The 25,965-nt window shown below is 36.5% G+C and overlaps 2 protein-coding genes across 6 annotated transcripts; one reads left to right on the top strand and one right to left on the bottom strand.

The window, feature by feature from the left end:
• Positions 1-63: 63 nt before the first annotated feature.
• LOC118264641 (lysophospholipid acyltransferase 7) lies at positions 64-5,485 on the top strand. Its single transcript, XM_035577220.2, has 7 exons — positions 64-416; positions 608-915; positions 1,368-1,519; positions 2,075-2,286; positions 2,792-2,965; positions 3,371-3,509; positions 4,021-5,485. Exons 1-7 carry the CDS (start codon positions 187-189, stop codon positions 4,267-4,269), a joined length of 1,464 nt encoding a protein of 487 aa, XP_035433113.1. The 5' UTR covers positions 64-186; the 3' UTR covers positions 4,270-5,485.
• Positions 5,477-22,050, bottom strand: LOC118264642 (keratin, type I cytoskeletal 9-like). 5 transcript variants are annotated; one of them, XM_050705007.1, is made up of 6 exons: positions 21,884-22,050; positions 10,019-10,086; positions 7,634-7,768; positions 6,941-7,513; positions 6,706-6,817; positions 5,477-5,862 (listed from the first exon to the last, which is right to left on the bottom strand). In XM_050705007.1, the coding sequence occupies exons 2-6, from the start codon at positions 10,077-10,079 to the stop codon at positions 5,802-5,804; spliced, it is 942 nt and encodes a 313-aa protein (XP_050560964.1). In that variant the 5' UTR covers positions 10,080-10,086; positions 21,884-22,050; the 3' UTR covers positions 5,477-5,801. The 5 variants fall into 5 exon arrangements, with proteins under 5 accessions (XP_050560964.1, XP_050560961.1, XP_050560962.1 ...); XM_050705004.1 differs by having other exon boundaries at positions 6,706-7,513; XM_050705005.1 differs by lacking the exon at positions 21,884-22,050 and adding an exon at positions 12,350-12,434 and having other exon boundaries at positions 6,706-7,513.
• Positions 22,051-25,965: the final 3,915 nt, after the last annotated feature.

Raw genomic sequence — 25,965 nt, forward strand, 5'->3', positions numbered from 1 at the left:
ACGTTTTGTTTTGACAAACTATGTCATGTGAATGTCAGACAGACTGTCAATAAATTGTCATTAGCGTCATTGGTTTCTTGCGTTTGCGTTGCGTTGTTGTTGTTCTTGATGTCGTGACCGAAAGTTGTTTTATTTCTGAGTCTTGACTGAAATTCTTGTCCGTTCTGATACAATTAAATCAGAAAAATGTTTTCTTTTATTACAAAGAACAGAAATGATATTATTTATTTATCATTGTTGCTGTTTTGTATAGGAGTAGGGCCTCGTTACCGGGCTTTGAAAACGGTTCAGGCTAAGAAATGGGCTGGCAGTATTCTTGGTTTACTGCTCATAATTATTGTTTCTGGGTACAGTGCTCTTCATCCTATTCTGTCCGCATTTATGGGAATTATCGCTATAAAAGTGGCGACTGTTAGGTGAGTCCTATAGTTCAATCTAAAATTTTCCTCATTAATTTTATTTAATCTTTTACCTTTGACCGCTGTGTAATATTTTATTTATATACATCAATACATGTAGTACTATAATTTATCTGTCATGTTAATCTCTGTTAAATCATAATTTCTTCTTAATTCTCATTTAATTTTCTTTTTAATTTTTTTTTCAGATACTGCCATGTAGTGACTTTCTTTTTGATGTTTGGATATCTATTCTTCTTTCGGCTCGCTGATAAATTCGGCTTTCCACTATCTTCAGGACAAACAAACCTCATTGAAATGATAATAGTTCTCCGAGTAGTAGGAGTCGCATTTGAAATTAATGGCTCCTGGCTAGCTGTAGGAAAAGCTAAAAAGAATGAAAACAAAGAAGAGAATAAAGAAGAAAAAGTTAAAGATGACGACTTTCTTGAGATTATTAATCCTGATTTCCAAGATTTATTCCACTACTCTTTCAATTATATTGGACTTCTTACAGGTAAATTGATATGGTTGCTTTTTTTATTATAGTTACTACAAATGATCCCTTTAGTTATTATTGTGTTATTGGCTTACTCATGTAACTGTTTGATGAGCAACTCAACTAGTTTCAAGCCATGCTAGAGGCTCATATTCGTGAGCAGCATTCTGTTACTTATGATGAAGCACTGCTACTGTGCACAGTTATGTGAGAAAGCCAATAGCTTAATAATTAATTTAGTATGTCTCACGAAATTTGTAATAAAATAATGATCCCTTTTATTAATCCAGGGCTATGCCATGGAAAGCCATGTCTAGCTATTAAAAATTCTAGTCTTGCCCACCGGTAAAACATTCTAGAAAATCTATTAGTAGTTATTAATTAGGTCATTTATGTTAAAATAGACACAGAGTCTAAATGATGCAATAGGGGCAATTTGTTTTAATTTTAATACATTTCTCATGTTCTAGGCCCCTACTACAGATACCGGACTTTTGACGACTACTTCCATCTACCTTATAGCAAGTACGTTGATTGTTTTGGCTTTACCATCAACACCATGAGAATGGTTCCTCTCTATGTGTCACTGTACTTGGCTTTATCTAACGTTTGGCCCCTAGAGGTAAGCATGCTTCTAATCATATTAAATCTTTTATTGTCATCATTGTTGATTAATTTTGCTTATTAATCATACATCATCATAATTTTATACATTGAAGCAAACTAATCTAAATACCTACTTGTATTATAGCATTATTAGCAACATTACTAAACATTATAATATAGAGTCTACTTGACAACTATGATTTTCAAGAATAAGTTTTAATTTGTAATTAGTTTTTTAGTACTACTGATAACAATAATTTTATTTTTTATTTCGCATAACACAGCGATCTGTCATGGACATTTAGCTGTTTCTTTGTCTGAGCCATATCTGATGTATAAATATATTGCTATAGGCAGGCATATACTGAGTTGTCCATCAGTGTTTCTATTCTTTGATAAATATACTGATGATAATACAGAGTCAAGTATACTCTGTATTATGATTTTCACTATCCATTTATACTTATTCTTGAATTTCAAAGTAGTTTTTAAGTTTTATTATGAATACCAATATTTAATTTACACACGGCATCAATACCACAATGAAATAATTGTGTATTTTCTTTTTCAGTACATTTTAACAGAAGACCATAATAATAGAAACTTTGTGTACCGAATGCTGTACCCATGGGCGTTGTTCGCGGCGTTTCGTCAGCGCATATACTCTGGGATGACTTTGGCTGAGAGTGTGTGCACTTCGGCTGGCTTGGGAGCTTATCCTGTACAGGGCAAGAATAGGACAGGCCATGGACCTACCATTGGCTATTTAAAGTTGAAGCAGATGTAAGCTAATCATTTATCTTGTTACCTGTATTGTATACGAGCCTTTATTAATTTTATTTGGGAGTATGGATCAGTACCCTTAGTACAAGCTTGCTTTACGTTGAACGAAAACTAAACAAGAGTGTGTAAGAAGCTCTGATTAGCCGGTTCGAATGTTCAAACCAATCAGAGCGCCGAGTGCGCTCTCGTTAAATGTAAAACAAACTTGTACTAAGTCCTCAGTTCTCTCCATTACTTTTCGATTCTGAAGGACTTCTTATTTTAAAAACTTGTGATTATTTTGTAATTATTATCCCAATAACACTGACCCAAAAACAGGTTTTATACACATACATTACATATTCATTTTTATTATGCTTCATAATTTATTTGTTAAATTAACATACAATAGAATCAATGTCCTTGTAAACAATAAACATAATTTTATTCCTTTAAAATCCATTTATAGACAAATAAACTATATTACTTACATAAACAATCTTTTAAAGTATCCATGTACTTATAGGTCGGAGGAAGAAGCAAAGAATTGTCAATATGATTTCAACACAGTCGAGTCAATGGATGTGTGGGGATGTGAGACAGTGGTCACTTTGCGAGATTCTATGAAAGTATGGAACAAGGCTGTGCAATACTGGGTAGCCATGGTGGTGTACAAGAGATTCCCTGTGAAGCCTTTGAAGTAAGTATCTTAAGTAGAAGATTGTGCTTATTTTTGTATTTCTAACTAGCTGTGATTATGTATTTTTCTGGGTTAACATATTTTATGAGAACCTTACCTTTTTCTAGGCTAATCATCTCTATAAAAATATCATCGAAATTAATTCAATTGTTTCTGTGTCACAGAGAAACAGACTTCCATCCATTTTTATAAACTTTTGCATTCATATTTTTCGATATCTACATAAACACATAAGCTTATGCCTGTCGCCCAAGGGGGTAGACAGGGATTATGGAACACCAATCGCTACGATTCTTACGTATCTCTTTCGCTTCATCAACAGCTATCAGATTTTTCAGGTATCTTTTAATATAGATATGTATGCCCAAATACCAATTATTTATAATTTTATTCTTTACATTTCAGGATCCATGCAGCATTGTTCGTGTCTGTGATCTGGCATGGATACCACGCCGGTTACTTCTTCTGTATTTATTTCTGTCCATTCTATGTGATGGCTGAAGACATTTACTACAAGCTCTATTATAAAGATGCTACAGGACAGGTGAGAATATATTTTCTTAACTTGCTATTGCTCGTAATTTAAGGCCTGCATATTTGTAATTTATCCTGTATTTAAGTTAAACTTTCTTTTTGCGAGGATAATACTTATTTTAGTGTTGGTCACTTGACAAACTGCGTGCGAGTATTTTTTACTTAGGTACATACCTACACGCCATTTGCGCAAAGCAGTTCGTGACAACGCGCAAAGCACATTATTCATAATAAATAAATGTTGCCACACGATTAAAGCAACAAAAGCCAAAATCCTACTAATATTATACATGTGCGAGTTTTTGTGTTTGTTTGTTTGTTACTATTACACGTTAAAATGGCTGAAGGGATCGCGACTAAATTTGGAACAGGGATAGATTATGGTGTGGCATAATTTTCATAGGCCATTTTTTATCCCACTAGAACGCGGGCGAAGTCGCTGACAGAAGCTAGTTCCGATATAAATATAAGTGACTATCTCCCTTAGAACATTGCTGACAAACAACATTTTTTCATTACAGAAAAAGAAAATCCTCGGCTTCATAATGTGGTTCCTGCGTTCACATTCGGAGTCGTACCAAGCCGCCGCATTCCTTCTCCTCACATTCGATCGGATTTGGATATACTATTCATCCGTATACCACTATTGGTACGGTGTTTGGCTCGCCTTCCTTCTAATAGGAATCATTCTGAACAAGTTACATAGAAGTAAAAGACCCAGTAAGGGTAACAAAGAAATTGAAACAAAACAAAATGTTGTAAGCAATTAATTTAATAATTTTAATATAGTACCTCAGATCATGGTTAGCTCAATTCGAATATAAGTGTTATTTCATAGTTTATAACAATATTTCTCAACAAATGTACTGTACAACTGTTGTTAGGAACAAAACACGACGTTAAATATTCATGCATGTTGCAAGACTCGATATTTTAATGACATTCATTTATCTTTTGAGATAACATTCTTGGAACATATTGGTTATAGTTGTGCTGTAAACATATTGATAGCTCTGGGTTTTTCTATACAGAAATGTATTTATATTATTCAAAATATACATAGTAAAAATGTTTATATTTGCATCGTGATTCGTTCCTAATTAATGCAATGCACGTAGTTGTTATAAAATAATTATGACTACGAACTTCGTAACATTCTCAAGATAGGTCTTTATTACGGTACTATTTTTGAAATGTGTGTCTGAGTATTTTTATCGGACAAAACTGTAAAGAAATTTAGTACCGCGCTGTTCAGGGACCTTTAGATTTTAGATAAACAACCCGTTCACTTATTCGGCATAGCAAGCACAGATGTATACATATATACACTTTTGTTTGCTAAAGCGCTGCTAAACAAAACAATAAAAAGTCTGATTACGATTTTTTTATATGATTGCGTGAACGGGTTTCGGCCCCTCATTTTGTACCGTACAATGTACAGTTTCTAAAAGTATTTTTATTTGAGATTATTGGTGGGAAAATAGAATATATTTTAACGGATTTTTATAGCACTTGGTGCCTGGTAGAATTTATTTGGAACAATATTCTTATATAATGGTAACTTAGTAAGTGTTAGTAGATGTTGTCACGTCGCTCGCTTTGCGGTCCGACGAAGATTCTGAAGACAGAGTTTCTGGAACAGTCCATGGAAGTTTCCAGAATATACCTAAAGTCAATTCCCTGTTGTGGACGGTCCTCGTGCATTTTGACTTAATAATAATATTTAATATAAATTTTTCGTGAATTCTAGTAATAGATAATTTATTTCTTTATGTAATATTTATTGGAATCATTATGGGTTTTAGGTTTATAATTAAATTTAATTATGTGCTCTATACATTCCATAGATTTAATTTTCAATTGGTTTAATTTCTAGTACATTTTAAATACTCGAAGACGAATTCTTGTCGTATATTATGGACTTGGACTTATACATGTAAAGGTTATAATATTTTTTAATCAATATAAATATACAACATTGGAAAATGTGTTTTATTGTAAATATACATAAAGTTTTAAATACATCTCTAGTATGTCTTAAATAAACGTCTATGTTTAAATGTTACTGCTTTCATAGATAAATGTTTATCACAAATGCTTTACCCGTTGAACGCCAAAGCGACATAAGACGATCAATCAATTCATTTAACAAGTGTTTTATATAAATTGACGTATATCAGTAGCACTCAACAACATGAATATGTATTCATTTAAAAGCTTATTTAAAAATACATGTTTAACAACACTGAACCTCTTAAAACATTATATGTTATATACTTAAAAGTTAAACAAAGAAATATAATTAATTACGAATCATACTCTGGATATATTGCTGTATCAGGTACGTCAAGACCACTGTCACACTGAAAGGAAATACAATATAACAGTATTAGAAATGGCACTTATATTTGTGATGCGTAATGAGTAGATCTGATGTAGAAAGCTCTTTGTTGGGTACAAACTTTGGAGTAAAAAATCTTATTAAAAACGGTACAGGCGTTTAGGAGTTGCATGACAAATATTTTTAGTAGATAAAGTTTCCGATTGTAACCCAACAAAACTTTTTCTATTCGAATCAGCAATAAATTAAATATACATGAGTATTCTTATATTAATAGCTTAGCGCGAAAAATACAGATCATACAGCAAAATTAAAAATATGTGCGTATATCCTATACGTAGAATTACAATGTAACAAGTTACAGCCTCATAGAGATGGGTACAATCATACCTCACCGATACTCCAGTTTATTCATGCAATGTTTTGTTAAACCAAGTTATCTGGAAAATCTGGCTGTCCTGTCAATCAGAAGAAATTAGCCTCCACCATATTTACAGTATATAGGCATAGGTACATATTTCTGAGATTCATTGTCTATTTACAAATATGAGTATGCATTTACCATTTCTTTGTTCTGTGACATTAATTGTGATTATTAGTTCTGAATGATTTGTTCCTTCAGTGTATATGATAATTTGTTCTTATAATAGAATTAATTGTTAAAAATTGCAGTAAAATTAGGTTTGCACGAATTTTAAATACAAAGTTACTGTGCAGCGGAAAATAATTGGCAAAGTAAATTAGTAACAAAGCTAACGGAAATTAATATGTATGTGCAAAGGATTTGTAAGCAATGCTTGTGCAGGGCAAAGAAAGTAACCAGAGGCGCCACTCGAAAACTACAATGACTTGGAAATCATTTTACCTAACGTTCCATCCATAGTGGACGGGCTTGCGGGTGGTCGCCGCGTTATGGTGCGCATAACTTTGTCCGTAATTCTTGTTCTGAGTCGGTGGCTGATACGCGGGCTGAGATCCTGATGGGTAAGATTGGGGGTTAGAACTCCTCGAATTCGAACTGTACGAGGAGTAATTTGGATTCTCCATGATCGGCCTAGTGTTGAAAAAGTTGGATAAACCTCCGTTCTTTGATAAATTACCGAGAAGGTTTCCAAAGACATTGGATAGACCGCCGCCGTTACTGCCTCCAGCGCTGCCGCCTCCGCCGTTGGCGTATTTGTTCAAAGTGTTCAGAATACTGTCGATGGGGCTGCCGCTACCACCGCTGCCGAAGCCGCCGGAGCTAGAGTGCGAGCCTCCATATGGGTTGCTACCCCCATATGGGTTGCTACCACCACCAGAAGAGCCGCCGTAAGGCGAGTTTCCTCCATAAGGTGAACTACCGCCATAAGGTGATCCTCCGCGATTATTGCTTCCGCCGCCGTAGGGAGAACTGCCTCCATATGGTGAACTGCCACCATAGGGTGAGTTCCCGCCGTAGGGTGAGTTTCCTCCGTAAGGTGAGTTTCCGCCGTAGGGTGAGCTTCCACCATAGGGTGAGTTGCCACCGCTATGTGAGTTCCCTCCATAGGGCGAATTGCCTCCGTAAGGTGAATGGCCACCGCTGGACGTATCACTTGGGGGAGGGGCAGGTGGGTTGTAGTTTGGAGGACTGTCGAAGTCTCTTGTAGGAGGCTTGGGTGCAGGTGGCTTGGCTGGTTCCACGTGCGATCCTAAAACAAAGGTTACGGAATTGTAGCTTAAAGTAAATTAAAACGAAAAACAGGCTGATTTACTCATAATCTGAAGGTCTCAATTATATGAAATCAAGGGATCTATTAAAAAGTGCTTACCCTCTACTTGAGACTTCTTCTTGCAGGTCGGGTATGTGCCGCAGTTGCTGGTGTGACCGAAGGTACACGGGTCCTCGGCCAGCACGCACACCTCGCTGTTGAGGCATCCGATATCCTTGCAGGTTCGTCCATATTCTGGAACAAGCGAAAAAAAAACATTAAAGTAAATTATCTTGGGATTTTAGGAGAAATCACAGAATAAATAGGCTCGTTTTTTCTTCTATATTGTCTATAATGGAATTTTCAAGTCCTATTGGAAGTTTAACTCAAATATTGTGGCTTTTAAAATTAACGAGTTTTCGACTGTACTTTAAGCAGTGCATGGATTCATCAGTAAATTGGTCAGGATCAAGATTTTTAACGACCTTCTAAATTAAATATCTGCACGATATTTTTTTATACAAAAATACCTGTCTCTGGCAAGCAGTGTTTGTTTATAGTCGTATAATCTTATGGTTACTGGATCATTGCCCTACGTTACACATTCAAGGTTAGTCACATTTCAAATTTCAAAGAAGCAGGAAAGATATATCGGGTATCTTATGGGAGACGAGGTATAACATGGTGTATTTTTGGCAACGTCCACTCTTCTTTGAATTAAAACTTTTTGCGTAATTTGTTTCTGGTTTACGCACGAACTGATACGGAGAATTATTGTATTTTAGGGAAAAACTTTGACAAAAACATTAATTTTGTTGGCAATACATGGCACTTAGAACGGAAGAACGGACACAATTTACTGAATTATCTTTACAATGTCCCTAAATTAACGAAGAAATGGTCCATGTTCTTCTAACGTAACAGTACCTAAATAATAACTTTTTTCCAGGACATAAATACTTTTTTCTACATACTTAAAGGCATTATCTACAGAGTACGCCACGTTACAATCGTTTCATGCCGTTTACTCGAATAATAAAAGGGATTTGGATAGGTGAAACGTGTTTGAAAATGAAAAAAAAAAAACTCCATATAATATCGTATGAATATATTTTATTCCGCTGTGTCTACGAGAATTTCGCCCTTTTATAACCCAAAAGGCGTGACCGGGTAAAGAATTCGGTTGTAAGGGAATAGGGATCATTTGCATATACAAGATTATATACTTAGATTGGACTCGCCGTCGTCTTCGAGAGTCAATATCACACGTAATAAAAGCCTACCGAACCGAAAAACTTTGCCATCGAATTGTTTTCCACTACGTAGGTTTTATGTACTCTATCATAATACGTTTTTTGTAGTACAGGTATAGGGCAGACGGGCACTTTATCGAACAATACAGAAGGGAACGAAAATTTCGAACAAACATCGCATCGGAAAGTTTTCATACGTATCTAACGTAATACCAGAATGGTAGAAGTTTTCCGGATTTTCTAGAAATGGGAAACAGAATATTAGAAAGTAGTTTAAAAAACTTTTCAATTCAGACTCGCAAGTTCACTTGAATTCCCAGACGCGACTTTAATCACTTGAAAACGGGACAACTGCAGTTGTCTTAAAGCGGATTGTAAAAGCGGAAGTTCTAGTCTTTCTAGATTCATATCATATTCCTTGTGAGGCGAAACCGCGTGTAGATAATAAAGTCGTTGCTTTGAAATAATAATGAGGTTCAACGCAAGATTTTCCGCAGTTTATGCCTTAATTTATAATGGGATGCTATTTATCATTGTTATGGTTTATTTCAACGTTTCCAAAATAAAAACAAATAGGTGTAGGTACTTATGGCATAAAGCGGAACATTAACCACTTGTGGTCTACATATATGTATTTATAATAGTTGTGATAACACAAACAATTAACATCATTTTTATTTCTAGTGCTATCATACCGCTGATACGAATACCGCATTTTTCCGTCAGGCGTGTCTGCCAAAATAAACAAAACCGCAAAAAGAAATGTTACATAAAACATTTCAAGCTAACGAACAAAAGTCATTTTCCCTGAAATAAAATATTCCATTGCCTACTTTACATGCAATAATATACACAAATAAAAAGGGCATCACGGGTAAGATCATAACTCATTGTTTTGTAGCTCCACAAGTCTGATGCTCGGTTTACGCCAGCATTAGGTAATGGAATCGAGCCATATCTTGGCAATTTCGGGGCTGTGCGTACGTGCTTTCAGAAAAACTGTACTGCTGTCAAACATCGCGAGATACTGAACATCGTTTAAAGACATGATATCAAGTGACACCTTACTACGCAGACACGAAGGTTGAAGGCCGATTATATAGCGCATGTATGTAATAACAGGAAATGTTTATATTGATGCTGCACGTTCTGGTATGTGGTTGTCAAAATCTATATTTCGATTTTGCAGAAGGTTAATAAATTTAATGTTCAAAAAGGTATAGCCGAATATAGTAACAAAATAAATGCTTACTTGAGAACCCATCAGCATAGTAAACTAATGCAAAAGCGCAGATCACCGTCTTCCAATCCATGATCAACCTGCAAAGAACAAAAACAAGTGTGAGTTCAAATACCAGAAATGCAATAAAATAAGCAAAAATGTACAGCAACACATATTGGATATTAGGTTTTTGCGAGCGCAACACGGCAACTCTTCATTAGTGGAACACTTAGTACCAGCGGCACTGTATTCCGTTGAAACGTAAGCAAGTTGAAACAGCTTCGACACGTGTATTTCAACGCTGCACACGTCTGTCCGACAGCTTTGCTGAAACTTTATGACACCTAGCTACATTCCCCGAGCAATTTCGCCCGAAACTGTTTCGTATAACCTCGTTACCAACTACTGCGCTCCACTATGTAAGTAAACGTTTTGCGGATATGACACAAGTTGTTTCTCTTTATTGAAAACAGGAGAAGCGACAGATCCAGTTAGTGGGAGCGCCGCGTTTGTGTACTCTGTAGATCGACTTAGAATATTTAATTCCTTTCAGGACTACATAGTTCACGAATAGCGCGCGTTTTCCAAATTGAATTTGAATTGCTTTTTGCACGTGTACCAACGTTTTGGAATATATTACGTCGATTATTTACAATGTTGTCGCTATAGTGGTTTTTGTTTTATACAGACATCTTTATCTGTATCTCATTAGACGAATTTCGACGCTTCTCAGACTCATTAAAATCAGAATCACTAGTAACATCATAAACTATGTCAGTAATAACCTTGCTATTATCTATATTTTTATAAATAACACATTTAAATTGGATACTATCTAAGTCCATTAAAAAAAACCTTAAAGTGGCAATAATTGAAGTATCTTAAAATGTGATGACTAAAAGAACTTGCGATGGAAATAAAATCCGTGGGTGAAGTGACAGGAATAGAGCCACAGGGTGCGGCTCAATGTCGCAGGTCAATGAAGGTTGGAGGTCGGCGGTCGGGCCAGTCACGCAACTTACACCTTAGTTCATCTATAGTAAGTACAGGCTGAATAAACTATAAGGAAAAATCAATTGAGAGCGGAGTGTTTCCTTTTTAAGAAAATTAAATATTACTCATTCTTAGTCATTTTAATCACATAAACGAAGGGTAATTACGAATCATTACAGGAAATTTAAGAATATTCCAGTTATTTGCAGTTCGGAAAAATCATTACACTGAGATGTTATTAGCAAGACCCTTCACATGAACATAATATTGGTCCCAAACAAAGGTTTTCCTTCCCCTAAACCATCTGACGCATGGTAAAGTAACAAGCACAAAGGAAAGAAAAACCTTTAGGCCTTTAAAGACCCACTAAATCGAGGTTAGAATGAATGGTGTTGATTAAAAGGAGTTTCAAATTAAAGCTTCCCTAGAGGGATATTACATGCCATAGAGCAGAAATTGGATAGCGATACGAGAGATATATTGCCCGACATAAAGCCGTGCTCGGTAACTTTCTGCCCATTTCCGGCAGCCCACTTGTGAATCGTATTTCGGAATCCTTTTTATCTTTTTGCAAGAGCGAAGCGGCGGCGAAACGCGAAGTGACAGCGGCACCAAGCCACTTCGCAGCTCATATATCACTTGAGCCTGTAACGGCCATGTTAACGGCCCGCCTGTCACCTCCGCGTTTCTGTCGTCCACTAGCATTCCTCTTACTCCTATTGTCTATTTAATAGCTTTCTAATCCTTCACGTCACATACAGCTCACAACGACGTTACAAACACCATCTTAAATAATCCCCGAAATGCCACTTTAACAGCAGCGGTTATGTCGAGTAATCGAATAAAAATTATGGATGTCTACTTGTCCTGGCGAGGAATGGTAAATTCGTACATAAAGGAAGTAACCGAATCAGAGACCACGACAGAAACAAGGAAAACGTGACGTCGCAGGCAGTGTCAAACCTGTGAATACATAGACAGGGCTACGTGACGGTTCGCGTTAAGAGTTCGACGTTGTTGGTAGCAAGATTTGGCGCGTTCAAATTCCAGACGCGATGCACTACCGGCGGCTTCCACTCCATAAATTCACGGATTGCACTGGGGATGCGACGGTGTAAAGTAAGGGTGTCGCGTACCGGGATTTATATCGGCGGAAATCTCCGGTGTTCACACTTCATGCTCGCGGCGACGGTGATGCCAGATAAAAATGCTACCGAGGTGGTATCACGTGCGGTTTGAGCAGATTTTCGATCCCGCCAACCTAAGCTTATACACGACACACCGATTTATTCTCGCAGTACGAATTTAAAGCTTTTCAATAACGCCAGTACCTGAGATTAAATGGTAACAATACAAATGGTAACTCACAGTACTCCCGTTCTGGTCCTGGTTTCTATAGAAATAATGCGCACAAACCAGTCCAGCGATTATAAAAGTTTAACCACTACTGAGAAACATCTGTTTACTTTGTATTACGTCGAATGGCTGATAAGACGGGTAATTCTTAAATGAGATCATAAGTATTTATTGCTAACATCCATCGTAATAATAACAGTGGATTTTCTATACATAGATATGCAATTTATCTATAGGCATTCAAACATGCCAAAATTGTTTCAAGTGAATCCGAAATTGAAGACACAGGACAGGATAGTCTAAAATATCACTGAGGGTTATTTTTCTTAATGAGGCAAGCGAAGCTGCTGACAGAAACTAGTATGTAGACAGAAACTTGTGCGTGTGCGAACTAACATGCATGGGAAACAAGAACACTAACACTGCATGACTTTGACGCATGCTAGATGAATTAACAATTTAATCGGATTTATAAGATTAAAAACTTAATTTTCTGTAAAATATTACACACCTATTAAATGTAATACATTTTCTACTTAAGATAATTAATATTTAATTTATGTAGGTCTTAATAAGAAAATTTCTTTTCTAACGAATAAATTCTCTTCCATTATGTCTAGGGTGTGTCGATTATTCTTGAAATTATGGCAATTAATGTCAAAACTTCAACCATTTACATGTGTAAGTACAATGAATATTGTATAACTTTTGGTATTATCGATCGGGCTATAGAAATGACCAAAACCAATATAATGCGGTGTTGTTAATACCAACCTATTTTCGTGTTTGTACTTCGAATAAACCGCAATCAATCAATTGAACTTTTATATGAAGGTCTAATTATAAATAATAGTTTCTGCAATTTAGGCCAAACTGCTTCACATTTTGATTATAAGCTCAGAAGCAATAGCAATCCATCAAACAACAGAAAACCTTGAGATTTGGAAGGTCATAAAATAATGGATTCACGACCCTTATCAAGTATTAAGGAAGTGGCAGTTTGGTAGGTCAGATTTTTCAAGCGTTTCGGGAAAAACAAGAACGAAAGTTGTGGACTATGGACCACGCTGAGGTCAAAATCGAATTCAATCGAAAATCTAATTTCACCGCTGTGGCGCGTTCGTAAATTATGTTCCACGATAAATCAAAAACTGCGAGACCGTCCAGACAATCGTATTTAGAAAAGTGCGAATTACAAGAATTCCGTCGGATGAAGACGTGATTATATTGGTTGGAGTAAAGCCAAATGTAGATCGGGGATATCGAGGGACAAGCATAATTCACTTATCACCCATAAATGCTCTATTTTTATGGTTGTCTGCACCATTTATATTATAGAGGCGCTTATACGTAGAATACATACAATCATGTGCTAAGTGTTCAGTAGATATTGACCAATCAGTTTAATTTAGGTACCTACTTATTTATTAAAAAATATTCTTATTGCATGTTATGAGGAAAACGTAATTGAAAATACAACTTCTTCACTATCTCACGATTGAATAACTCTGTTAATTGCCCTACTGATTGTCTATGCAGTTGGGATGCATGCAGCAGCATGTCCTTCCATTATTTTGAGCAATTTATTATTGTTATTTTCCATTAGACTCAGAAAATAACCGGTTCCTTCTACCTAGTGTAAACGACGATGTGATCAGATGACACAGATGTCCTTGAGACGGGTCATTCTGTGATAAAGCGCGATTGTTCTATTTATGGCCAATTAGTTTACGTATGCTACATACATACCGACTTTAAAAAAAATCGCATCACCTAAGACGTGAACATGAGGGAACTAATTGTTATTTTTTATGTAATGTTTATTAGGTAAATGGATGGAAACCGTGTGACAAACCGAATGTTAATTTGAAATGTGGATCTTAACAAAAGAAAGTGTGTTAGGAACGATATGAAGAGAAAAGGGAATCAGTGATATGAAGACCACAGGCGGGAGAAACCAAAAGCAACTTGAGATAGAGGCTGAAATAAAAAAAAAGAAGGTTCTAGGAGAGTTTCTAGATTAATTTTACAAATATAATAGCGCAGTGTGTCCTAAAACTATTTAATTTATAAGACATTAAATATCGCGTCATGCTATGATAAATATAGAAACTTAGGTTAGGTCTTTTACGTCATCTAATTTGTTAGATAGCCTAAAATTGTCTATCTAACTGCCGATCTAGGTAATGTCTGTCTAATTGGTTTCGGTAGATTGATACCTAACTAAACAGATACCTACATCTATACCTGTCTTGTGGAAGTTGTGGATTCGCTTACTGTTTTAATCGAAATGAGGATAATCTTCATTGATAAAATCTGCATAGTTATTACACTGGTATTTCTAGACTCAAATCTTTCTCTTTAGTTATATCTATCAAATACCAAAAATGAAATTCCGGTTCTTTGGCGTCTTTAAACGTTTTCTTATTTTTATTAACATCCCAGTAATAAGATGTTATGAGTCCATGAACAGGCTATTTTCCGTGAAGTATGTAACATTACTTTGGTCCGAAAACACAGACGGCCGTTGACATTCAATGAATTGAGGTCGACTCGGTACGATTTATAGAGTTTACCCTGTTATCAAGTTTTGTAATCTGTCTGATTGACCTTTGCGTCCTATCTCTACCACAAACAGACAAAGGATTGGCATGTAATTATAAATGTTGATATTTACGCAAATATAGTATTTAAGCTTCTTTGAAACAGTTTTTAAGTAGGTAAGGTAAAATGTTACATTAAATAAATCAGTTTACTTCTACATGATTTGAAAACATTTTGAGTTGAGAAAATAGCAGTTACGATACCGTTTTTCTTTAAGAAATTAGTTCCAGGCCTTTTAAAGTTGGTTTCATTTGATTTTATGGTCAAAACAATACGATAAGAATCCGCAGAACTCAAAACATGTAAGTTTACGTTAACGTTTAATCTAGGTACGTAAATAAACTATTAGCGAGAATATAGGGCGCAGTTTATCGGTTATCGAGTGAACTTACGCTCGACACTTATTGGGTTTCAAACTGCGCGTATGACAAACGTAACCGCTGCGGATTTCCGAGTAAAAATTGTATTAGCTAAGTGTAACGTTGTCGCTATAAAGTATAAACTTCCGCAATTGTCCCCTAGCTATCGTTCGCAGCCATTGTAGAATATTGCGCTAGATTCTGAACATTTTGGTAAAACGTGACTTATAACCATTCAACTCTGTGCTGATATTAGCAAGCTGACGTTGGCATAACGCCATAATTGTACCGTCGGGCGTGTGTAGCCTCAGACCTAGTAGACTACAGAGGAAGTGTTCCTTCACACAAGCCAGACGTTTTTATAGCCCGCAATGTATCACCATGTTTTTATTTCTTCGTATTATTATGTAACATTGTTGATAACCTTTTTATTGAACGCAGTAACCTCAATGATTGGTGTTCATTGATAGCAAAACAGGGAGATTAATATTTTCCCAGTACTTAGTACTTGTAAGTGTGGGATAGCCATGCTTCGGCACGAATGGGTCGGCTCGATCGGAGTGACCGTGGTATCACTCCGATAGAGCCTCAGCCTTACAGAAATTGCAGAGGTAAGTCCCCTCTTTGAGGAGTGGCTAGAGAGGCGCCATGGTGTCCTCACCTACCGCCTGACGCAGGTGCTTGCCGGACATGGGAGTTTCGGTAGGTTCCTGTTTTTGATTGGGCGGGAGGAAACACCCGGGTGTCATCACTGCGAAGACCGCCCGGAGGACACGGTGGAACACACGGTTGCGGTTTGCCCTGCGTGGGCTGAACACCGCCGTGCCCTCAGGGAAGTGATCGGCGACGGCGACCTCTCGCGTCCGGCTTTGGTTCAGGCCATGGTACGGAGCGAGGGGGACTGGGATGCCGTCTCCTCCTTCTGCGAAGCAGTCATGCTAGCTAAGGAGGAGGCGGGACGCGTGAGGGAACGAACTTCCTCACGCCCCAGCCGACGCGAAAGACATTCCGGGCGTCGGGGATCGCGTGACGATCTCCGGCCACCGTAAGTGCGGGTCTGCGGACGGCGAGCAAGGGTAGCTCGCCGCCCGACCAGAACCAGACCCGTGCGTGCGGCGCGTTGCGTTCCGCGCGCGCCTCAAAGAGCCATCAGACCACCACAGATGGGGCCCAGTAGGGCTGATGCTTAATCCGGAGCTGCGGACTACCTAGCGGGTTTACCGGGGCTCCGGCTCGACAAGCAGGAGTAGGAACGGGGTGGTTTTTAGTCAGTAAGAGTCTGACACTCCCTCTCGCTTTGCCCTGGCGAGAGAAGTCATTGGATGATTTTCCCCCCTGAAAAAAAAAGCCTCACAGAAAACCGATGTGAAACAATGTTTGCGTTATAACTATTTCGTTGTGTGAGTGAGGTTACCGGAGGCCCAATTACCGCCCTTCCCAATCCCTGATTCCTTAACAATCCTTAAATTCATGGGGGTTAGCCCCAAAAGATCAGCTACGCACTTGTAACGCCACTGGTGTTTCAAGTGTCCATGGGCGGCGGCGATTGCTTTCCATCAGGTGATCTGTCTGCTCGTTTACTAGCTTATTACATTAAAAAAAAACTTTGTTAGGAAAAAAAAGGTTAAGTCGAACCTATAAGTACATTTACATCGAGGTTTCGAGATTTACCAAGAATGAAGGCCTGATTTACTATGTGGGTAATTTTCATTCAAACATCATGTAGATATCTATAGGCTACAAGTTAGATGACGTTAGAACTTTTGTAGGTACCTACTTAAAAGGAAAATGACATACATGACACATTATTATTTAAGGAAAGGAAAAACAAGTCTGACTAATTTTATTACAATTAAATACTATATTGTTTAATTTACCTTATTGATAGCCTTTAAAATATGGCTATTTAATAGGAATTATAAATAGGCAATTAACACAATAATTAAATTATTATGAATAATTTTATTATATGAGTAATTATTTAATTATCTACTAAGTACCTAGTCATCGGAAACCTCTTTGCACGCAGCGATTCTCATGAAAGCACAAAAGTCGTCACAAACAGCAGTTTTTGAGCTTATCACGTTTAAACTGACGCATCAAGACTTCATTTACGTAAATATTTAACTATGTTATGATGAATAATTTAATTATGACTAGGAAGCGTAGTGGTTGCCGATGGATTATTTGTCTAGGCAGTTTTTCTTTGAATAAATGACTGAATGCACATAAAGTATGAATCATTATTAGAGTAGTGGTTGCAAACGCGACCGTTACGCATGGGTAGGTTTCTTCATTAGTCTTGGTAATGGTGGGCAGATTTTTATGCTTCGAAGGAGCAGGCAAAAGGGTCTCCTTCATTGCGCTAGTCCTGAGTTAACATATTGCCCTATGCCAGGTGTCATTTTCAATGCTATTGCACTAGCTGCCTATAATAATTTGCCTGACCCGGGAATGGAAGCAGCGACTCCTGGATTCCCTGCAGAGCCGTATTATCCCTAAGACAAACTAAGTAAGTGCCTAGGGCGCCAGGTTACAGAGGGTTGCCGCGCGATGCGCGTGCCTAACTGCTCAGAGAGAGCCGACGCCAAAAAAATAAATAACTAAATAAGGTGCCTAAAAGCACATCATCACACATCAACAGCCTGTAAGTGGCCAGTGTTGACCAACTGCCTCTTCTCGCACGTAGAAGGTTTGCATTAATCACCACGCTTGCTTAATGCGGGTGGGTTAATACAGTGATTTTAATGGGCTTATTCATTGGGGATATCACCTGAGATTGTATCACATTCATCTTATATAAATGTGATAGGGTTGGAACTTCTAACCCGTTAAGGCTGAGTACTACATCTAATTTTATCGACAAAAAAATAATATAGGGGGTTCAACTGCCAATTGAAAATATTGTAAACTAGCTTTTGCCCGCGACTTCGTTCGCGTGGAATAGTGACTTCCGGCAAATTTTTGGTTTTAACCACATAGTTCCCGATCTCGCGGGATCTCTTCAAAAATGAGATGTGGAAGATATTCCAGGGAACTCTTCAAAAATCAACATAATGAGCTCTGCGTTTGAATTTAATAGATGTATACTCACTTAGGGCATTGAAAAAATAGTTTAAAAACGGACTTAAACTAACTTAAAACTAAAGAAAGCTACGAATTACGAATTTATAACAATTAAAAAAGAAACTATATTACTACAACCTATCCTCTATGCTATAATAACCAAGCTTAAACTAAATAATTTAAAAGAAACGACTTAAATCTAATCTAATTAATTTATAAATTAGACTTACAATTTTATTAAAAAAACTAACTACAGTAACTACTAATAATCGATATCAAACTAAACCTACGTTAAATAGTTTAACCAAAAAACCAGGAAAACCCAACAAATAAACTTATTAATTGACAAATACAACGAAACCAATTTAGAATATACGAAACAGCAGGACCACTACAGACAAATAATCATACGACTGATAATACACTTTTTCTACGATAGTACCGAAGCGCTCGGCCGATACCCAACCAAATGAATGTAACGAAACCATAGCGCGATCTATTTCGATCCCAACGCCATCTATCGAGGATAAAGACAACTTGGATTATTTATTTATACTCCGTTCGGGCATTTTCTTTGTACTAAAAGTTTAATTATATTGATATTATTTTTTTCATACCTTTTTACTATTTATTTACTTTTTTCGATGAATTAAAACAATAACATGAACCGAAGTCGTGTAACGATCGACATAGAATTATCTATACTCCGTTAGAGCATTTTCTTTGTACTAAATGTTTTATTATATTGATATTATTTTTTTCATACCTTTTTACTATTTATTTACTTTTTTTCGATGAATTAAAACAATAACATGAACCGAAGTCGTGTAACGATCGACATAGAATTATTTATAAATAATTTATTTCTTATTTTTATTTTTTGATTTTTGAAATAAAAATATATCTATGTCCTTTCTAAGGTTCTAAACTATATCTGTACCAAATTTCAACCAAATCCGTCAAATAGTTGCGGAGATTAATGGTATAAGCATAGAATGTTCGACGTGATTCTTTAATTTGACATAACTTTTTTATTTATGAACCGATTGACATGAAACAAACACTAAATGTAAATTTAAGCATCCCACAATATATTCGTGAAAACCGCATCCAACTCGGATCAGCCGTTTCTGAGATTAGCGCGCACAGACAAACAGACAAACAGACAAACAGACAAAAAAAAAGTTAATTACATTTTTGGGTTCGACATCGACATAACAATAACCCCTGCTATTTTTTTTATTTTTATTTTCAATGTACAGACAGCACTTTTCTACGATTTTATTATATGTATAGATAGATTGCGATTTTTTCGGTAAAAATAATTCAGAAATGATTTTTTTTCTCACCAAAACATTATCAAACATATGAAAAAAGTAATGAATTAGTTAACTAAGGTTATTAGCAACCGTTTGTCGTTTTTTTGTTGTTTCTACGACGCATACAACCTTTGATATCACATAAAGTAAAAAAAATAAAATAAAATAGCCATAATTTTCAGGGGGAGGGGGTTCAATTCCCCATATTATTATTTTTTTTGTCGATAAAATTAGATATAGTACTTAGCCTTAACGGGTTAGAAGTTTCACCCCTATCACATTGTATAAGACAACCAGAATCAGATCTTGTATTTCAACTATAAAAACTTTTCTGGTTCTACCTCTTGGCTAAGTTATATTTCTTTCTAAAAAACCAAATAACAAATAAATGCTCTCCCATTAACTAAATTGAATTTCTTTTCTTATTACCAACATCATTTGTTGATAGAATCCTGGTGAAATTTTTCACATAGAATGTGTTCAATTTCTATCTCTCATAGTAAAAATTTATTAATAGATTTGTTATTCACCATCTACAAATCCCCTGACACTACAATTGGATCACAATACATATACGAAGTATAGCAAATAGCTATATGTAATGACAGGATGGACCAATCTCAGTTGTACCTCAAGAATGTACGGATTTCCTTATTAGTCTCAACTGTTATACTATAGATACCTATGTACATAAGATACATGTATATAAATACATATCTTTATTCTATAGGACACATACTGCAGAGAGGAATCCTAAATAACTTCTTTAGCTATAATGTTTTATTTTCTTTTTAAACAAACTAGTCACTTGGCAGTTTCATCCGCTGCTCAGCTCATATTGATCATAGCCTGATGTTTCATAGCTTGTAGCCTTCTTAGATAAATGTACTATCTGACACAAAGATAATGATTCGACTCACTCAAACTAACTCAGAGTATATGAGTACAAAACTAGTAGAGCATTTCTCCATTAATGTATGAGAATAAACCATGTTCTTTTAGTTAAACAAGCAAAATCTCAGCTCTACCTATACTATTATAGTTCCATAAATTATTAAGTAATTGTTTAGCTTCCATAACATTCGTGCATCTGTTCATCATCATACAAGTTGACCGGTTGAAGCAGTTAAACAATAGTTACTTATACAATAACTTTTTTTTTACAATATTTAAAGATGTTTCGCTTGTACTGTTTAAACTAATATTTAGTGATTCAAGATGTGGGTTTTACAACACTGAGATAAAAAAAAACACATTACTACTTTTTGTTTACATTCTTTGGATCTTCCCACAGTTTTTGTTAGGTTTTCCTCATACACTGATATCATTCTGATTATTGTGAAATAGGTAAATTTTTTTGTATGTACATATAGTCGGAACAGTAATTTACCTACTAGTTATGAGAGTAAACAAAATAAAATTGACTCAGTACAGACACAGTGACCATTGGTTGGCTACTGAACTGGTCAATGGTTACAAAAGATGTGGGTTGGTTAAAGACTATAATTATAATTTAGTATGATAATTACCTAACTACAATCACTGAAGTATGTGAATCTTTATTTTCTTATTTGAATAGTAAATAGCTGTGCTGACTATATATGTATAAGTATGCAATAACAAAACCCTATGCATTGCAATAGACCAAAGAAGATAATAAAATTTTATTTCATGTTTGTACACAATGCCTACTTGAAGAATAACAGATATGGTAGTTTAAACTCAATAGTATAGTGTCTACGGAAAAGCAAAAGGTAATTTAGATTGTAACATAACAAATGTACATCAAAAATAGGTATTCATACATAATATACCTAGTAACTATGTAATACCATGTTAGCATGTAGGTTGAAATTAAAAAACAATAAAAATCCTTGAACCTAGGCTTTACAACATACATTAGATAGGCTCTGAGTAACAATTATATTGAGTCATTTACCTGTCCATGGGCTATGTAGCCGTGATTTAAAGTTCTAAGGTCAAATAGTTTTATTAACGATAAATAATTAAGCAGATAAACCATTCCGAACTTCCAATACGTCATCGTAGGTCGGCCTTACTCTTTGTGAATTAAAGCTCTAATTCTAACACATCCGTGTTTAGCGCAATCGAGGAAATCGACTTAAAATTATTTAAAAATAAAAAATAAATAAAAGAGAAAGCTAGGCGTGAATATTTAGGGATATTTAAAAACTCACCTTGTGTTTTTGTTCTCGCTGTAATGTCCTGTTTGATCTCACAGAAATAACTAATATTAAAACTACTTTTTTTCAACACAACACAAACCAGTCTGTATGTTCCGCGAACAAGGTCAATAATATATTCACTTTTTGACGTAAACGTAGAATCGTATTACGAATTTCATGGAAACTACTTTGATTATTGCTAAAAATATGTGTCATGCAAAATGTGTAAAAGAAATAGAGTATTAGAATTTATAAGTGTTAGAAAGAGAAAGAGAAAATATTGCCGTGGTTGTCACGACAAAATATTGAAATGGAACGCGAGCTACAAGTTGAAATGTCATATGTCATCTGTCAAATATGGCGCTACTGACGACGTTTTGAACATCTCATAAAAATATTTGTCGTGGTTTGATTTTAATAACACGCAATATATAAGGCGCTACATTGAATTAATACACTATTTATAAAAATAATAATTAAATATAATAATTTTACGATATTTTGTAGATTTTTTATAGTTTCGGAATTTATTATTAATATTAACCATAGCAGCTGAAGCTACATTTGTATTCAACTTATGAACGTATCCTAATGACGTATACACCGGATACACCGGCATCAAAGCCCGGGAAGTCTTAAATTGATGTGCGTTTTAACTAAAATAAAATTGGCAGAATAGTCGACATCGGCTCAATTTGGCATTAACAAAAAAAAAAAAAACTAAAATAAAGCTTTTTGACAATGGTTTAATACAGCGTGTGTTATTGTGGTATCATACCGTACTTATAATATTATTATTCTTTGCTTGATCTTAGTGTTAAATCATTGTGAGCAGCAAAAAAATAATTTTAGAAAGTTATATTGAAATAATAATCATAGGTATTCAAGAGGTATTCTAGATTTCTATCTACTCAGTGCACTGGCGCGTGCGTGAGTATAAAGAGGTCCGTGTCCTACATAGGAGGAAAACGGGCTAATGGTCCTGGTAATATTAAACTTATTAATTTTATTGTAATTCGCGGAAAACAAGTAATTAATTTCCTACCTACTAAAGGTGCAATTTATTATATTTAATTTAAATTTTTTATAACATTGTTATAATAATTAAATAAACCTCCTATAGAGAAATTAAAAGTACCTTTAACCGACGAGCATGCATGAAAAGACTGATGACTGTTGATGAAGCGAAAGAAGTGTGTAAGAACCGTGGCAATTGGCGTTCCATTGTCTCTGCCTACCCCCATGGGAGACAGGCGTGAGGTTATGTATGTATGTATGTAGAGGTACTTATGTGATCCGGAGCTGCGGACTAGGTAGCTAGCGGGATTACCGGGGCTCCGGCTCAAAGAGCAGGAGTGGAACGGGGTGGTTTTTGGTCAATAAGAGTCTGACACTCCCTCTCGCTTCGCCTAAGGTGGGAGAAGTCAAAAGATAATTTTCCACCCTTTAACAAATAAAAAATGTACTTACGTATCTCAATGCTAACGTTGCTTAGAATTTCATTAATTTAATTAAAAATGTAAAACATTTATACAAAATTTAAAGACATTCAAACACAAGGATGTGTGCATTCATACATCGTACATTGTATTAATAAACCGTGAAAACCAATTTAACGTACAAATTTGTTCTACCATATTAATATGGCGTTTTCATAAGCCACAGTCGAGCAAACATAATCCTAAAACTAAGGCAATATTCCGCACACGTCTTCCGCCCAACTATGATAACTGCTTACTAAAGATATTCTCCCGTAATAGAAAACTTACCTACATGATACAATGTAGTTTTGTTCCTGGGATATTTTAACGAATTTGTTCGTACAATTTAGTTTATTTAGCTAGAGAGCTTAGACTAAGCCCTTTAATTAGGTAACCTTTTTTTTTTTTTTTTTTTTTTTTGAGGGGGGAAAATCATCCAATGACTTTTCTCGCCTTGGGTGAGGCGAGAGGGAGTGTCAGACTCTTACTGACTAAAAACCACCCCGTTCCTTCTCCTGCTTTTCGAGCCGGAGCCCCGGTAAACCCGCTAGGTAGTCCGCAGCTCCGGGTCAGGCATCAGCCCTGCTGGGCCCCATCTGTGGTGGTCTGATGGCTCTTTGAGGCGCGCGCGGAACGCGACGCGCCGCACGCACGGGTCTGGTTCTGTTCGGGCGGTGAGCTACCCTTGCTCGCCGTCCGCAGGCCCGCACTTACGGTGGCCGGAGATCGTCTCGCGATCCCCGACGCCCGGACTGTCTCTCGCGACGGCTGGGGCGTGAGGAGGTTTGTTCTCTCACGCGCCCCGCCTCCTCCTTAGCTAGCATGACTGCTTCGCAGAAGGAGGAGACGGCATCCCAGTCCCTCTCGCTCCGCACCATGGCCTGAACCAGTGCCGGGCGCGAGAGGTCGCCGTCGCCGACCACATCCCTGAGGACTTGGCGGTGCTCAGCCCACGCAGGGCACACCGCCACCGTATGTTCTACCGTGTCCTCCGGGCGGTCCAATTAGGTAACCTAATATTTAGAGTTTACTTATACAAACAGAGGTTTGTACCTAATTCATAAAAAATAAATGTTTTTTTTTGAGGGGAGAATCATCGAATAGCCTCTCCCGCCTTGGGTGAGGTGAGAGAGAATGTCAGACACTTTAAGACTAAAAACTACACCGTTCCTTTTGCTTTGAGCCGGAGCCCCGGTAACCCATTTCGTTGTCCGCAGCTCCTAAAGAAATAAATGCGTACATCTATGTACTATGTAAGTACAATCGACAAAGTTGGCGGTCGATCATCATTAGGCGAGATTTGCATGCACTTGGCGCGAACGACCAAAAGGAAAACGTGCGGTGGATAGCGAGGTTGACACAGGATTTTGTTTAAAAAGTGCTTTTAAAAACTACCATAAACTACCCAATAGTACTTAGGGGCTAAGTATTTTGACTAGATGAAAGCGTAACATTTTATTACCTTAATTTTGTCACCTAAAAAATTATGTGTTATTAAGTATATCCGAAGAAAAACTCCGGATAAAAGTAGCTAATTGGATGTGTATTTACTTAAAAATAAAGTTGGATAAAGCAAGGAAACAACCCAAACTACATATATTATACTTAGCTTTGTAACATGAAGTTTCAAACGTATTGAGAACCTACTCAGAAACAGTTCCGAATTCCGTTTAACCGACTTTTTTCAGGGAGAAAAGTGTACGGGCTTAAGAAAACTCGAACGGCTCTCAACTCTTGCTTCCTTTGAGTGGGTAAACAAGTTAGGCGGTGTAGCGAACTTCTGTTTTGTGTCAAGTGAAGCGTAGAATTTAAATTCGAGTAACCTGAAGATGGTGCACTGCGGTCGGCAAGATGTATTTACTCTGAACTAGAACGTTACCGATGTGCTGTTATTTGATTTTGATGTTTTATTTTATTGGTACAAGACTGCTATTAACTTGGCTGCTGTTATTAGGTAAACTTTGACTGCATTTTTTTATTTAGAAGTCATAGTAGATGTAATGTATCGAATGCCCCATTTTGAATATTTATGGAATTTTTAATGGTCTCGTTTATTATAATAAGTTCCAAACAATTCTAAACGACGGTGGACGATGGTTAAGAGCGTTTATATATCTTTAGCTAATACATCCATAAAGTTCTCGTAGATATATGTATATGATGTACAGATATGACCTACCTAAATCACTTCTTTTACAAAAATATCTACACCTTTCCTCCAGAATAGTAGGTTAGATAGGTAACATTAAGGCTGATTTAGTTGATACCTTTGCCTTTTCGGGTTCCAACGCCAAGGAAAGCCATAAAGGGTACATGTAGAAGGTGTTATGTGCGTAATTATTTTTATTATCTGTTGGCAAGTTCCATTCATCATCACGCGCCTTATTTATTGCCGACTCACGCTTGGCGTCCCATTCGTGCCGTCAGCGTATTTTTCTCTATTACTCGGCCGAAGACAGAAGTATGATGACAATCATTTGTAAAGCTTAACAGTGTGTTTTCTACCATTTGTACTGTGTCCACGATAGATTGAGCTTCATTTTGGGGTTCTTTTATTATAATTAACTAAATTATTCTGTTTTGAGAAAGGTTCTAGTAGAGTAATAAGTTTTC

The sequence above is a fragment of the Spodoptera frugiperda genome, chromosome 26 (genome assembly GCF_023101765.2).
Source record: "Spodoptera frugiperda isolate SF20-4 chromosome 26, AGI-APGP_CSIRO_Sfru_2.0, whole genome shotgun sequence".
Taxonomy (NCBI): Eukaryota; Metazoa; Arthropoda; class Insecta; order Lepidoptera; family Noctuidae; genus Spodoptera; species Spodoptera frugiperda.

Bases quoted from the DNA above. Each gene is read 5' to 3' on its own strand.
- LOC118264641 (XM_035577220.2), top strand. From the start codon at position 187: ATGTTTTCTTTTATTACAAAGAACAGAAATGATATTATTTATTTATCA. The intron at 916-1,367 runs GTAAATTGATAT...CTCATGTTCTAG, and splicing joins TTATATTGGACTTCTTACAG to GCCCCTACTACAGATACCGG. The intron at 2,966-3,370 runs GTAAGTATCTTA...TTTACATTTCAG, and splicing joins TTCCCTGTGAAGCCTTTGAA to GATCCATGCAGCATTGTTCG.
- LOC118264642 (XM_050705004.1), bottom strand. From the start codon at position 10,079: ATGGATTGGAAGACGGTGATCTGCGCTTTTGCATTAGTTTACTATGCT. The intron at 7,769-10,018 runs GTAAGCATTTAT...CGCTTGTTCCAG, and splicing joins CTATGCTGATGGGTTCTCAA to AATATGGACGAACCTGCAAG. The intron at 7,514-7,633 runs GTAAGCACTTTT...CCTTTGTTTTAG, and splicing joins GAAGAAGTCTCAAGTAGAGG to GATCGCACGTGGAACCAGCC.